This window comes from Phoenix dactylifera, unplaced genomic scaffold, assembly GCF_009389715.1.
Source record: "Phoenix dactylifera cultivar Barhee BC4 unplaced genomic scaffold, palm_55x_up_171113_PBpolish2nd_filt_p 001295F, whole genome shotgun sequence".
NCBI lineage: Eukaryota > Viridiplantae > Streptophyta > Magnoliopsida > Arecales > Arecaceae > Phoenix > Phoenix dactylifera.
Window position 1 is genome coordinate 1 of NW_024068627.1, and position 16231 is coordinate 16231.

At 47.0% G+C, this 16231-nt stretch overlaps 1 protein-coding gene across 5 annotated transcripts in view; it reads right to left on the reverse strand.

Annotated features, from left to right (window-relative positions):
- Positions 1-307: 307 nt before the first annotated feature.
- Positions 308-16231, reverse strand: part of LOC120103733 (probable plastid-lipid-associated protein 12, chloroplastic) — a 30434-nt gene continuing 14510 nt past the window's right edge. Inside the window, exons 8-12 of one of the 5 annotated variants that reach the window (XR_005509750.1) lie at positions 11931-11984; positions 11733-11812; positions 8541-8651; positions 1164-1335; positions 308-542 (exon numbers count right to left, since the gene is read on the reverse strand). Coding sequence is in view for 3 of the 5 variants with exons in the window: in XM_039121948.1 (XP_038977876.1) it covers positions 8208-8289; positions 8541-8651; positions 11733-11812; positions 11931-11984 (327 nt within the window). In the remaining 2 variants the exon portion in view is untranslated. Of the gene's footprint in view, positions 543-1163; positions 1336-7980; positions 8428-8540; positions 8652-11732; positions 11813-11930; positions 11985-16231 lie in introns of those variants that run through there. The other 4 variants (XR_005509749.1, XM_039121949.1, XM_039121948.1 and 1 more) reach the window with 4 other exon arrangements.

A 16231-nucleotide genomic window follows, 5' to 3' on the forward strand; every position in this document is an offset into this window, starting at 1 on the left:
TTTTTATTTCTAAATATCAATCTAGCATCACAGCCCTACAGCCTATCCTCAAAGTTAATTTAAAATCATTAGATTGGGTGGAGGTTTAGAATCCCTGCCAATGTAGAGTCGTTGAGGTGCAACTAAATAGGATAATTTCGTTACCTTCATCAACACCATCTGTGATCTTAAGATCGTCGCCCCATACCAAATACTCCTAAGTTCTTATAAATCAAAGAAAATGTTTTGGAAAACCTGTCATTCTGAAAGGTACTTCAGCTTGAAGTAAATGAGTCTCACAATTTTTTTTCAAACTGAGAAGAAAGTGTAAACCCAACAGCAAGCCGAGCATTTGATAAAAAAGAGAACATTTTTATCTAATAGAAAATTAATGACAGTTATACACCTGCAGGGGGTTCACATCTTTTACGTTTTCTTTATATCTAAAGAAAGATCTTGTGGAGCTGCAGGTGAAGAATCTGGCTCATCCTTGTATCAGGTGAACTGGATTAGACATCATAACTTCAGTCCAGCTTGGGATATGGAGGATGGTCAGGGAGTATGTTCTTAGCCAGCAACTAATATAGGAAAAACTTTAATGGGCAGCACCTGGAGTCCATTAGATCAGGTCTAGCATCGATCCCAGGCAGCACAAGCAACTGTTGCTGACCAACTCCTTAGATTGATGATGCGGCTTTTCCTTTTCGTGAGCCAGTAGCAAAGAAGCCTTGGTATTCTGCACGAAGAAATTTTGACTGGATTGATAGTTAATCAAGCTAGCCTGGGGATTTTGAGAAGTTTTTTTTTTTTTTTTTTTTTTTTTTTGCTGCTAATGCGGGTGGATCAGACCTGACGAGACCGGATACACCCAATAAAGTCAGAAAATAAAATACCTCGGAGTGCCAAAGGCAACTCCCCATCGCCACTCCATAAGGTGCCTTCGGAGTGAGAAGTTACATACGCAGCTACCCAATACGCAGCACCATTACCTTCACGGTAAATATGCTTGGCCCGAAAGGCCCATCCATCCCTCGCCATAACCCAAATGTCACGGAGCAAGGGATGGTCACACCCGCCACGCCTTGGACCCCTCTGGATCCAACTGACAATGGTGGCTGAGTCACCCTCCAGGATAATGGACCTAGCCCGTAAGACACACCGGGCATGCCTTCTTCAGGGAGTATGTTCTTAGCCAGCAACTAATATAGGAAAAACTTTAATGGGCAGCACCTGGAGTCCATTAGATCAGGTCTAGCATCGATCCCAGGCAGCACAAGCAACTGTTGCTGACCAACTCCTTAGATTGATGATGCGGCTTTCCTTTTCGTGAGCCAGTAGCAAAGAAGCCTTGGTATTCTGCACGAAGAAATTTTGACTGGATTGATAGTTAATCAAGCTAGCCTGGGGATTTTGAGAAGTTTTTTTTTTTTTTTTTTTTTTTTTTTGCTGCTAATGCGGGTGGATCAGACCTGACGAGACCGGATACACCCAATAAAGTCAGAAAATAAAATACCTCGGAGTGCCAAAGGCAACTCCCCATCGCCACTCCATAAGGTGCCTTCGGAGTGAGAAGTTACATACGCAGCTACCCAATACGCAGCACCATTACCTTCACGGTAAATATGCTTGGCCCGAAAGGCCCATCCATCCCTCGCCATAACCCAAATGTCACGGAGCAAGGGATGGTCACACCCGCCACGCCTTGGACCCCTCTGGATCCAACTGACAATGGTGGCTGAGTCACCCTCCAGGATAATGGACCTAGCCCGTAAGACACACCGGGCATGGCGAAGGCCTGCCCAGGCAGCTGTCAGCTCCGCACTGGGAACTGAAGTGTCAAATAACTGACTGCCACCGGCAGCCACAACCCTGGCACACGGGTCCCGGATAACAAAACCCGCGCCTCCCCGCGTGCCACCATCCAAAACAGACCCATCAAAGTTGACCTTGAGGAAGCTCGGGGGTGGGGGCTCCCAGGTGAAAAACACCGTACGAGAGGCTGCCGCAGCAGAGTGGGAACCCCAGGTGTCCCGAGCTATCAAGGTCCCTCCAACAGGTGTAGTGTAACACAGTTCCGCCGCCTGAGCGCGGGCACTCTCGACAACAAATCGCGGCGACATACGTCGTTTGCTGAAGGTGCGAGCATTCCTGGCCAACCAGATCTGGTAGGCAATACAGGTAGCTCGGACAGCCTCCTGACGAAGCACCAAGGACTCCGATCCCTGACGCATGTAAGAACAGGTCCCTACATCGCCATACCACCGGTGGGACCCTGCCAACCGCCAAGTGCCCCTAGCCCATGTGCACCGAAACAGGGCATGGTCCACCGTCTCGGCCACACCACAAGCCCCACACACCAATGGGATCCTCACACCTCGACCTGCGAGTACAGCTCTCGTAGGAAGACGGTCCCAGGCCACCTTCCAGAGGAACAACGCGACCCTCGGGTAGAGCCCCAATCGCCAGATCCAGGCAAAATCCGGGCCAGGCTCATAATCCTGCCGCAGGATATGGGAGAGATCGCCCATCCTGACCCTGGATCTGGTCGAGGAACCCCACACACGTACATCTGGTACGCCACTCTGTGGTAACGGTAGTGAACGAACCCGCTCCGCCAAAAACTGCCCGAACAAACGGGCCAACTGAATCTCATCCCAGCCAGCCACCCCGGGGGTCATGAGATCACAAACCTGTAGACCCTCCCCAGCCTCGACACTAACCATAGTCGGCCAAAGCCGCAGCGGGAGGCCGTCGACCCATGGGTCTCCAGCTACATCGATGCTACGTCCATCGCCTATCAGCCATCGGGTGTGACTCGACACCAATGGCAAGTACGTCGCTATCTCACGCCATAGAAAGGAGCATCTCCGCCCTCCTCGGGCCCAGCCCTCCGGGCTTGCCCCCCCCATAGCGGATAGTCATAATCCGGCTCCAGAGCCCCTGCGGCTCCAGGATGAGACGGGAAGCATGCTGGGCAAGAAGTAGCTCTCGTCTCTCCAGGAGAGACACCACCCCTAGACCACCCTCCCTGAGGGGAAGGCAGATACGCTCCCATGCCACCATGTGCACCCCACGACCCCCTCCATGTGAGCCTCATAAGAAGCCCCGAAGAAGTCGCTCAATCTTCAATAAAACAGACCTTGGCACCACCGTATTTGCCATAAGATAGATGGGCATGGAGCCCAGTACAGCTCGAATCAGCATGACTCTGCCCATCATAGACAGGGACGCTGCCCGCCAGCCCTCTAGTCTGCTCTGAACCCGCTGCACCAGCCCAGTGCACTCAGAAACTCGCAATCTCCTGTCCGAGATCGGAACACCCAGATAGGTCCAGGTCCCATCCTGCTCGGGCATCTCCAGAATCCTCCGAATCCCCCGTCGAACCCTGAGTGATGTGCTAGGGCTAAAGGAGATGGAGGATTTCTGGCCATTCACTCTCTGACCGGATACCGTGCAATAGGCAACCAAAACCCTCCTGATAGCCTGAGCATCAGCAACGCGAGCCCGGGTCAGGAGGAGACAGTCATCAGCAAATAGTAAGTGTGATATCGGCTGGGCCCCCGGAGCTGGGACATAGGCCCCCAACTCACCGGCGGCACACGCAGCCCGCAATGCCCGAGACAAGACATCAGAGCAAATAATAAATAGATACGGAGATAACGGGCATCCCTGCCGAAGCCCCATAGTAGAACTGAAGAAAGGAGATGGGGAGCCATTGACCAAGATAGAGAACCTCGGTCCCCGGACACACCCCAGAACCCACCCAATCCAAGTCTCATGGAACCCCAGGCTCTCCAAAGCTAGCCTAAGAAAACTCCACCTGATTCTATCGTAAGCTCGTTCCATATCTAGCTTGACGGCCATCAAACTCCGCCGCTGCGAGGCCCGTCGAAGATCCCACATCATCTCCTGGGCCACCATAACGTTATCGGAGATACTCCGACCCCTCACAAAAGCACCCTGCTCCTGACAGATGATGCCGGAGAGGAGGGGCTTCATACGATCCATCAGTATTCTTGCCACAACTTTGTATAAAGTATAACACAAGCTGATCGGCCTAAAATGACTCGGCTCGGCCGCGTCCTGACGCTTTGGTATAAGCGTGACAAATGTGGCTTTCCAATCATCAGGCATACCTGCATGATTGAAAAAACTCAAGACCGCTTCCACCACTGCAGTCCGAACGATTCCCCAGTATCTCCGGAAAAAGAAAGGTGGGAAGCCATCTGGACCAGGGGCCCTATCGGCACCCAGTGCCCAGATAGCCTCACGCACCTCCCCCTCCGTCACTGGACGAACCAACATAGCGTTCTCAGTCATATTGATTTGGGAAGCAGCCCTCGGGAGCTGACCGGCAGGATCGAACTTACAATCCTCCGTCCAACGAGAGCGAAAGAAATCAAGCAGGACATGGGTGATGGCCGAATCGCCTTCAACCCGGTGACCCTGCTCATCCCGCAAGGATCGAATCATATTCCTCTGCCTCCTGATAATCGTAGAGCGGTGAAAGAAACTAGTGTTTTGATCACCCTCTCTGACCCATTGAATTCTGAATTTTTGCCTCCAGAAGATCTCATGTTGCCGCAAGATCGAGTGGTGAGTGGCGAGGAGTCCCCGAAGGCTGACCATATCGGCATCGGGGAGCGCACCCATCTGGTCTTCTCTACTTTGGTGGTCGGCAATCGCAGCCTCCACCTCCTCCAACTTCCTAAAGATATCCCCCACTACCTCACGGTTCCAACGCCGTAGCCGACGCTTAGTCAATTCCAATTTACGTGAAACCCTCTGCATGGGGTCACCACGAACCGGCAGACTCCAAGCTCCTCGGACAATGTCCCAGGATTGAGGGAGAGACAACCAAACCTTCTCGAAGCGGAAGGGGCACTGGTGAGAAGAACCAGATACAGTCGAAATCAACAAAGGACAGTGGTCCGAAGCAATCCAGGGTAGATGACTAACCCTGTAGGAAGGAAATCTGGTAAGCCAGTCAGTGGAAGCAATAGCCCTATCGAGCCGCTCCCACACCCTGGCTTGGCCGGACTGATTATTACACCAAGTAAATTGCGGGCCAGAGAATCCTAGATCCACTAGGCCGTTTCGCGAGAGAGTCTCGAAACTCCCTCCTATCCACAGTGTCAGTAAAAGCCCTACCTCCACGTTTCTCACTCCCCTCCAAGATACAATTAAAATCACCCACTATCGCCGTTGGAAGACCCTGAGCGATTAAGTGGGTGAGCTCATCTCACAGGACCCTCCTGGTCCGATGGTCAGTGCTAGCATACACACCACTCAGGACCCATGGTGCGGCGTTAGGTGCCGAAATAATCATCAGGACCTGTTGGGAGCAGTTATGGAATACATCGACTGTAGCCCCACCCCGCTTCCACAGAGCCACAATACCCCCGGACAGCCCCAGGGACTCAACTACATATGACTCCCAGTCGACCTCAAACCGGCGAACTACACGATCCAGTCCACTACCGGATAGTCGTGTTTCATACAGAAGGCAGATCTCTGGACTATGGATCTGAACCAACCGCCTAAAGAAAGACATGAAGGCCGGCTTAGCCGCCCCTCTACAATTCCACGCAAGAATCCTCATGGGGAAAAATCCGAGAGGTCGGCCACAGGTGCATCCACCCTCTGGACCGCAGGGTCCATCATCAACTCATGATCAGGGTCGTCTCGCAGACCCTCATCCACGCTAGCCCCGGACACGACTCGTAATACTGCCGCCTTCACCCGTTGAACAACCGTCGAATGATCAGCGGACCTACTAACCGCCCCCTCAAGGCTACTCGAGTCCCCTACCCCTGGCTCCACGAATGCAGGCGCGTCCCGCCCTGCCAGAGGGTCCCTCGCAGGGCAGTCTCCGCAAACAGGGAGTGCACTAGCCATAGTCGCATCGCCCAAATCGGGCCCGCTCGCGACATCAGTCCCCTGTCCCACCTCCACCTTTAGAGGGCCCAAAGTAATAGGAGCCTCAGACGGCGGAACCACCCCCAAGGCCTGGGCCCTAAACTGGAACCCAGGCGCACTGGGCCCCGCCAGCAAAGCCAGCGACTCAGGCCCAACAGCAGGCCCCAAGTGGGCCATGAACAGTGGAAGGCCCCCGTCCACAGGGGCCTTCCACGAGGCCTCTACGCGTGGCCCAGCTTTGCGCCCAACAGCAGGCCCCAAGTGGGCCATGAACAGTGGAAGGCCCCCGTCCACAGGGGCCTTCCACGAGGCCTCTACGCGTGGCCCAGCCAAACTGGGCCACGCGCTCTCCACCGCGCGACGGGCCTGGGAGCCCGTCGCGCGATTCACCGCGTGAACCACACGGTTCACGCGATCTCCCACGGGTCCCGCGCGACCCTTACCGGGTTGACGGGCCACATCCAGTAGCGGCCCAGCATTTCTGGGCCGCTTCTTGGACTGGTCCATGTGCTGGCCCACCCAACCAGCAACCGGCCCGGCCTGAACCAACTGGCCAGCCCGGACCTCACACGGCCCACTCGAGCTCGAACTCCCCCCTGTTGCCGAGTCAACACGTCCCATGACCGTGTCAACTCGGGAGCCCCCTTTCTGCCCACCGGAAGCCGGGGCCTCTACCACCACCGGCGGGGAGTGGCGACGGGCCACTTTGGTCGGCTTTTGCCAACCTTCTAGGTCCGGTGGTGACACCGGAGGCCTAGGCGAGGCAACCGGCGAGGAGGGCCGAGAAGGGGGAAGCCCACCGGAGGGCTCCGACACCTTCCCCGCTTGCGTCGGCGGCCCACGCGAGGGCCCCGTTGCCTTCCCCGACCGTGGTGGCACTTGCTCCCGTGGCTGCCGGGTGCGGGATGTCACCAACCACGGGCCATAGATCGGCCCGGGAACCTCCTCCCCCGGTAGGCTCACTCCCGTCGTCGCCGGAACCCCAAATGGGCAGCCTAGCTCGAGGTGGCCGATCCTACCGCACTGCACGCAGAGATCCGAGATACTCTCGAAGACGAACGGCTGCCAGAGAGCCTTCGTCCTTCCGAGTATCCGGATTCCAGGGAGGAGGGGGGCGGAGGCGTCAATCGCCACCTTGACACGCGCAAACCCCATGGCTCAGCGTCCCTCTGTGACACCATCCACTGCCAACGGCCGCCCTGCCTTGGCAGCGATATCCATGATGGTCGAAGTCGACCAGTATTCTGGAGGAAGCCCGGGAAGCCGGAGCCAAACCACCGCCGTGTTCACCGGATTTTCCCTAGGTAGGAAATCCGGCGACCACGGCTCCAGGGTAAGAAGTTGCCCCGCCACCACCCAGGGCCCCTCCACCAGGGCACGGTCCCGGCCCTCCAGCGACCTAAACCGCAGTGCGAAATGGTCCTCGGCGAGGGAGACCGCCACCACTTCGCCTGCATTCTTGAGCCGGGCGGCCACGTCCTTGGCCACCCACTCGACCGGCACCCGCCGACCGAGGCTCCGGCCAACCACGGCTAGGCCATCCCACTCCCGGCGTGCCGCCTCGATGGGCTCCCCCGGGAGCTCGAAGACCGACGAGAAGTGGTGGCTCAAACGAGCCACCTCCGACTCCGTCAGCCGGTGAGTAACCCACGGTCCAGGCCGTGCCCGGCCAGCGGGCCGCTCCCCTTTTCCCCCCAATAGCGTACCTTTCCCTTGAGCAGCGACCTGCGCCCACGTCCTCTTCATCGGCTCTGCGGGCAGCTCCGTCGGACCATTTCCTTCCACCATCGACGACCCCGACGCCTGCTCCCCTACCGAGCCCGTCGATCCCACCAACGGCTGCTTCCCCTTCTTCCGGCCCATTCGCTCCTGAAAAGAAAGTAAACTCAAACTAGGGCAAGCAATAGCTAGCCCGCCTCGTTCTCCGCCGCCGAACACCGGTCAGCAGCAGAGCACTCCGACCACCGGTGAAGATAGCCGTTACGGAACTTTCTCTCTCCTCAGAGTTTCTCACTCTAAAGAGTCGTTACTACTCTTAATCTTTTAATATTGAGAAGTTTGCTAGACAATATAGTAACAGGAAATTCTTGTAAAATTTTTCAATTTCACATCAATTAAATACGAGGATTAAAAAAGCAAGTGCTGTCACAGAAAATTTACATGCTAATTAGATCAGAGCAAGTATTTGATAGTAATATTCATGACAACCAGGGAAGTTGAACTGGCAAACTGACGGTCATACATACACTTCTAGAAAATGAGCAACAGCTTCGGTGGTAATATGCTGGCTCTTTCTCCTCTTTTCATACTTACAGTCTCCTATCGAGGCGCAAATGGACAAATAGTATGCCCTCAGTACCTCGGGTTATTCTAATCTTTCTGTCGATATAACTGTGACAAAAGAATATAATTAAAAACTCACAACACAGGAAATATTCTAATATGAAACAAAAATGTGATGACAGATGGAGACAGCCGTCTGAACTTGTGATAAGAAATCATATTGTCCAGAAGATAAAAACCATGGGTCTGTGAAGATAGCGCATATGAAAAAAGAGATCCTCAGATCAATTCATATATTAATAGAATCTCAATATCAGATAAGGCAATATGTGAGTAAATTATCAGTATTGACAACTTACAGCAATTCCATGCGAAACTCGCTCTTAATATCCAGGGGGAATTTTAAGGTACCAACTGAAACAGCCCCATCTTTCATCGTGACAATGTACATGTTGCTGTTGGATATTCTGCTGTATGTGCAGCATCATTAAAATTGTAGAATTGCACTCCAGAAGCAAGAAAAGGAAGAAAGAAGAAAAAAGAAACTGCATGATGTTACAAAATGAAAAGTGAGATAAAGAAAAATAAGCAGCGGGAGAACGATGGATGCATCATTGAAAAATCATGCTCTTACTATGGTTAGTTAAGCCACGCAAACAAGTTTTTGCTGGACTTTCACCAATCACCAAAATACAATTAGGCTTTTTGTATAACCCTGGAAATCCAGTTACATAGAAGAAAACTAGAAACTAGAGAATAGTAATAAGGGAGGGTCCTTCTACTATGCTCTTGGTTTTAATAAGATCAAGGCTTGCTGTTTCAATACAGGACCTCATATTAGGGCTATGTTGGTATAGTATCAGTACATCTGGTACGAGGGTCAATTTGGTATACTGAGACTTGGTATGCAACCCATACTGAGTCTCGGTTTAGTACTAGTATACTATAGTACACCGGTATGGGATAGTATGTACCGGTGCCAAGGATTGCCGAACCAGGCTGTACCTTCCGATTCAGGCCGAACCGAGCTGACCCGATCCCAGACCGGGTTGGTTCGCTATAGAAAAATGGTTCCGGCCAATGCTGACTAAAAATACCAGCTAGAATTGGTAATTTTTAGCCAGTACCGGCCAGTACCAGACGAAACCGGATTCGACTCAGACCGGTTCGCACCGAGTCGGGGGCCAGTGACCCGCTATGGCAACAGCGGGCGTTGCAGATGCAGATGACCTCGCACGTAGAGTAGGATTCATAGACGTATCGAGTTCCGAGTCTTATAATGGATCCTATTATCCGCATCCACAGACAACCTATAATTCAAACTGATACGGATATGGATATGGTGCATCTAAGGTATCTTTCGATGGCTATTATCCTACGCAGCTCGAAATATCTCACAGGTCGGATTTTGCTATTGGCATATTCGGATGGGCCCCTCCACAGCCGTATTATCAGCCAAAGAACACTTCTCAGAGCTAGAGCTTTAGCGAGAGATTTGAGATAGCTTATAATCCGGTGTGCGTTCCTTATGCGATGAACATACAAGACTACAACGCCGCTTGGATAAAGGGGTGGGTTGATGTGCCTCCTGATTATGCTGATGATCCGGATATCTACGAGAGACATCGCCACTCGACTCGATTTTAGATATCATTATATATGTTTGTTGGACTTTAAAATTATGTAATTGATTGTATCTTGATTTGAAGATATTTTATATTGTTCAATTTATGATTTGTATCATTTTAAATCAATAAGATGCATCATCTAGCTTAATTTTGCCAGAAAATAATTTTGCCAGATAGAAAAATGTTTGAATTGACCATTTGACATAATACAAAAGTTTTGGAGTTCTCTTCTAAAGAATTGCCATAAGAAACTAATATCACCTTATCCTGGCAAAGTTAACTTTGTATATTGTGATATCTAAAATAAAACAATAATTACTGAGCATCTAATAAACAATGTGCTGACACTGTTCTGCAGGTAATAAAGTTACATATTTTACTACTTCAACGTTGAGTTTCCAATTAAGTAGATTTCCTTTATTTTTTTTTTTTAGAGAGGATTCCCCTAAGGCCTTAACTTCGGTCGAGTGTGAAAGTCAAGATCCAATCTAAAGAAAAGGAAATTAAAAAATGCCGAAGTTTCTATCATGGGAAGCTCCACCCTAGATCCTATTTATCCCGAGAAAAGAATCTGAAGGGAGATCTAGGAATTGAACTCTATGATAATTAAAAAAAAAAGAACACATGACCATCATGTCATAGAAGAACAAGAAATAAAATTTCATTTGCCAGGGTTGTATTATATAGACAAAGATATCATCAAACAACTAGAGATGATAGTCCATAATAAATAATATTGTCAAAGGCTGTCCCATTTTGTGCCTACATACTACCAGATGGACTGTCATTTTCAAGGTAAATAGCTAAATTAGAGTACTACTACAAAATCCTAGATAAATCAAACTAGAAGAGGAAAGGAAACTATAATGTGGATAAAGCAATATTGATAACCAGGCTGCTATCATTCACATAACCATGAATGATGAATCTAATATATTCTAAACCCGTCAAGCATATTGAGGTTTTAATACCATTTTATGCAAGATAAACTATTATGGAATAAATTATAATTATGATTTATTTTCATGATCAAATTGAATTCATTGCCAATGATATTAGAAACACACATCTTTATTCCTTGCCGAGTCGCATGTTCGTTATTCATTTGCCAGCATGAGAGAGTGTTGAATGACCATTTTAAAAATAAATACTTTATGATGGCATTTAAGTTGATTTATCTATATATTAGAGATAAATAATCTAGGAGGACAAAACAATTAATTTACAGCGACTGTCATATATAATCATAAGTGGAGCCACAAGAACCAACAAAGAGTTTTGTCATTGCTTCTATTTTTTCCATTTCCTCTATTTGTGTGTTTTCTCATCTTTCCCTTCTATTTTTTACTTCACTCAAGATTCAACCACAGATTATGAAAAATACATAAAAATGAATGAATCTAATCTTTAAGCACAACATCTAGTTTATTTATTCATTTATTTATTTATCCATCTATATCTTGGCCTTTAGGCATATAAATCTGTAGTTGGACTTGCCCTGGGTCTATGGTCCTGCTGCAATCCAAATCAATTTTAATTTTGTATTGGTTAACCAAAATCTACTCTACTTGCACCTAGATTATTTGAGGAAGCACTTGCACTTAGTTTCCTGCTAGCTACATATTTACATGAAATACTTGTTTTATTTTATTTTTTCTATTTTAAGAAATCATTATCTTTTTGTACTGTTTTCAGATGTGCTCTTAAGAACATATGGACTGGAGTAGTGTGTGTGTGTGTGTGTGTGTGTGTGTGTGTCTATATATATATATATATATATATATATATATATATATATATATTATAGCATTTGCCATTAAATGTGGCGAGATATCAAAACCTGATGCAGGATATACATATTGCTTCAACAAACATGCAACAAACCAACAGAAACCACCAAAACAGGAGTCTCAGGGAACTCACATAAGATTGCCATTAGCACTAATTTTGAAACCTGGAAATGGGTCAACCAGATTCTCCAGTCGTCCATCTACTGTTACAATCTAAACGAATCAAATGAAATGAGAAACTAAAAGAATGCACATTGTCAAGAAATGGGACATAGCCATAGAAACATGATTAGTTTTCAGAATACTCTCAAACTTCATTCTTAGTGCTAACCTGTAAACCTTTGAGACCATTAGCAGCAATGGATGACCAGCTTTCATTTTTCATCTGCAAGACAGAATAGACAAAGCAGAATATTATTAGAAGGTTAAATCACGATAAATATCTATATTCACGGTGTTCAGAAAGTAGAATGAAAATTTAGGTCCTTGACAGAAGTATAATGCTATAACAAATGAAAGACCAGAAGAACACATTACTTTTGGTTTTGCTCAGGCTATGAGGAAAATTTCCATGGCATAAAGGTCCTTTATCCAAGCAAAAGAGTAACTCCTTATTAAAATCCATTAACTAATTGTAGTATGAAGTTTGAGATGAAGTTCTAAGTACAGGCGGCCATAAAATGCAAATGTTTAATGGAAGAAGGCAATTCTAAACAATTGAATGTTAGCTTTTGAACTCCTCAACCAGCTTCATTTTCTGACAGCAAGATAGAAAAAAACTCTTCTGAGTATTATTAGAAAGTGAAATCATGAAACATATATAAGTTCAAAGTTTGCAGAAGCTGAATGACATTAGGATTCCCTTAACAGGAAGCGGATGAAGCTACAACATGTTAAGGACCAGAAGTTAATACACATTTCTTTTGATTTTACTCAGGCTATGAGGAATCAAAATTGCCATGACATAAAGATACATCATCCAAACAATGGATGGGCTCCCCACGTCTTTTGCATCAAAAAAAAGAAAAAAAGAGAGAAGAAAGAAGAATGAACTACAGTATGGAACTCGATGCAAAATTCTAGATACAAATGACCTTATAAGATAACCTTTTAATGAAGGAACAAACACAAAATCCTAAACAATATGATATTGATTTGTAAACTATGCCAACAAAATAGCATTAGCAAATCCCTTATTAGCACCACAAATAAGTTTGGTCTATGTGAAGTAAGTTCTTAAATACTGGTCAGTATGGTATGTGGTGCAGGAATCTAGTTGAGGTGCATTTGAACTGACCAAGAACGTGGATCGAGCAGTATGCCCTGAACTGAGCCTGGATTGAGCTAAACTGAGCAATCTGGCCCTAGTAATGCTCAGTATGGCTTTTATTTGGAGTTTTGTGCTCATTTTCGAACATTTAACTATAAAAACCACTTGGTTTTAAAGTTCTATTAAATGTTTAAACTTTAAATTATAACTTCAGATGATAAAAGAAATCACTTCAAGAGAAGAAATTCAAGGTATTCAACTCACATTACATCATATCTAACACACCTACCAGCCAACACGCTCCTTCCAATCCCCCAAACTACTTAGCTTGGGATGTATCGAATTGTACTAAGAGCATACTGGCATGGTTTCATCCTCGGTTTGAAAAATCCAGCAAGAGAAGGGGAGAGAGGAAAAGTCAAGTGAAGCCGGCAACCCTTGTCGACTTTAGTTCAAGCAAGCAAAATATAAAAAACTGCCTTTGTTTCAAAAAGAAATAGAGGTTGCCCTATCATAACAAGGGCTTCCGACCCTCCCTCCGTCTATCTCGGTCTCTCTCTCCCCCCTCCTCCCTCTCCCTCCCCTCTCTGCCTCTCTCCCTCTTTTCCTCTCTCCTTCTCCCTCCCTCACCAACTCTTCCTTTATCAGTTTGCCCTAGAATAGCATGGCACGGTACCGTACTATACTGTACCATCGAGCAATTGGTACGGGTCTCGGTATCGATATAGCCATTTTTGGCGGGAATAACTAATGGTAGAGGAAGGAGATAGCCTAGTACAGGGCTTAGTTTGGATCCTCACCAAGTTCAGTTAAGATTTCGGGTCAGATCCAAGCTACAAGAGGACCTCGTTTGTCAGGGAGATTGTCAAAAGAGGCGACAATCATAAAGCCTCTATGTTTGGAGCCTTTAGCCGTATGAAAAGGAAGAAGTCTAGAGAGATAACACCAAGGGTCACCATTCATGGTGTAGTTCTGCATGTCTTTCCTAGCAGAGATTTCAAGAGAGAATTGACAAAATGCTGGTGAAGGATAAGAAAAAAGATATGTGGAAAGCTATTGCATCTTGGTTCCACCTCAGCCACATCCCTGTAGATGCAGCCTACAACCCATACTACAAGTCTGCTATTAGCTCCATCCAAAGAGCCGGTCAGGGTGTAGATCCTCCTAGACTGAAGAATATGTGGTGTCCTACTAGACAATAACAAGTAGGAGTTAGAGAAGTAGATATCAAAGCAAGGGGGGTAGCTATAGATTGACTCCAATACATGATGGTTGGATAGGTCCTAATAGGTGGAGCATTATCAACTTTTTGATATATTGTGATATGAAGATATTTTTCAACAAGTTAGTTAATTCTTCGGATCACATGAACAACACCCATTACATTCTCAATTTGATGGAGGAGATTATAGAACAGGTAGAGGAGTAGAACGTCATCCAGGTGGTCACAAAAAATGGACCACAATATATTGTTGTTGGGGAGATTCTCGGAAGCAAGCAGATGCATATTTTCTAGACCTTATGTACTATACACACGACATAGATATGATATTGATGGATATTTAGAAGATTTGTAGGATCATGTAGGTCGTCGAGATAGCCCGGACCATTACCAGATTTATGTACAATCACACATGGGAGCTATATTTGATGAGGAAGTAAACAATGGGTAAGATATTGTGGCTAGAAATCCCCTGTATTGCTACTAATTACATTGTATTTAATAGCTTTATTAAGAAAAAAGCACGCCTACGTCAGATACTTGTCAGTGCTAAGTGAGCCTTATCAAAAAGAAAGTAGGCCTGTGTCAGATGTTCGTCAGTGCCTGTGGCAAGAGAGCAGATATGCCCGAGCCATTAAAGAGAGTCATATTAAGGGCTTGGTTAGGAGTCAATAGATTTGGTAGCATGCCGAGAGAATTATGAAGGCTATCACACCATTGCATCGGGCGCTAAAGATCATGGATAGTGAGAGATACCCTAGATGGGCTTCCTATATAACATGATGATGGTTGCTAAGACCCAGATTAAGCAGACAGATCCAAAATATGGCCAAAAATATATTGACATCATTGAGCAGAGGTGGGACTATTAGATAGTTACATTTAGGAAGTAATGTTCAGTCATATACTTGTTCATCATATAATTTTGTAATATTATACTTAAAACAATTACCTCAATTCGAAGTTCCAGCACAGCATCCCAGGCAAGGTCTGCCAAATCGGGCCGAACCGCCCGGTTCAGGCAATACCAAACCGACCCAGTGCGAAACCGGGTCGGTTCATCATTCATATTCAATTCCGGCACCTACCAACCGGAACCTATATTGGACCAACCAGAACCAGTCCTTTACCGCCCAAGACCTGCCAGTTCGATGCCGACTCAGTGCAAACTGACCAGTTCACACCGAGTCAACCCGGTTTCGAATCAGGTTGGGTATGGGCCACCTGCCACTTCGGGCAATCATCCAAGAATCTTAGAAGGCTAGCAATCTGGATCCTCTTATAAATGATGTCCTCTATGGACTTGAGCACAACTAGCCTACCTCTGCCCTTATCCATAGCAAATAATAGAACCATCTCATACAAAAGCACCTGAATGATCTTGTATATGTTCATTACAATCTACATCTCAGATTGAAATAGTGTTGAAGTCTAATGATCCACTTCACAATGACAGAATATGATGAAGAGGATCCATTGATTGGTTGGCTTGAGAGCCAACAGCAACAACTAGAGCTAGATGAGTCAGGATCACCTCCTCTATCGGCTAGTTTCATAGCCAAGAAGGCTGGGGTGGACAAAGAACAATAGGCAGAACCAAGCTCGCCGTACCATACTAAACCGAGTAGTACAAGATAGATCATATCGTACCGATTCAGTACCAGTATATGATACGGAGGGCGTACTCGTACCGTATCGATTCAGTACCAGTATATGATACGAGGGCATACCGATATTCAGTACGCCAAACTAGCCTTGTACCATACCGTACCGACACGGTGATAGTGTAGCACCGATATGGGCTTGGTACTGAGACGGGGTACCTTGGGCAAAATGACATGCCATGTCCACATCAAGTTGACCAACCACAAAGGTCGGAGGGAGCTAATCGTTGCAGGGCTCCATATTTGAGACAGTCTTCCAAAAATTTGATAGGGATGCTAAGAAGATGCCATCATGGTACCTAGCCTACTCGAAGAGGTGGGCGTGGTTGATCCACCCAGCAAAGCCAAGCACAGAAGGGATCTAGGGAAAGAAGGTAGCTCCTCAGGTCAATAAGAAAGGAAAAGAAAAGTGAGCTATAGTTCTATTGGAAAGAGTTTAGGAAACTGTTCACTTAAATTTGGAGATCATTGAGTTT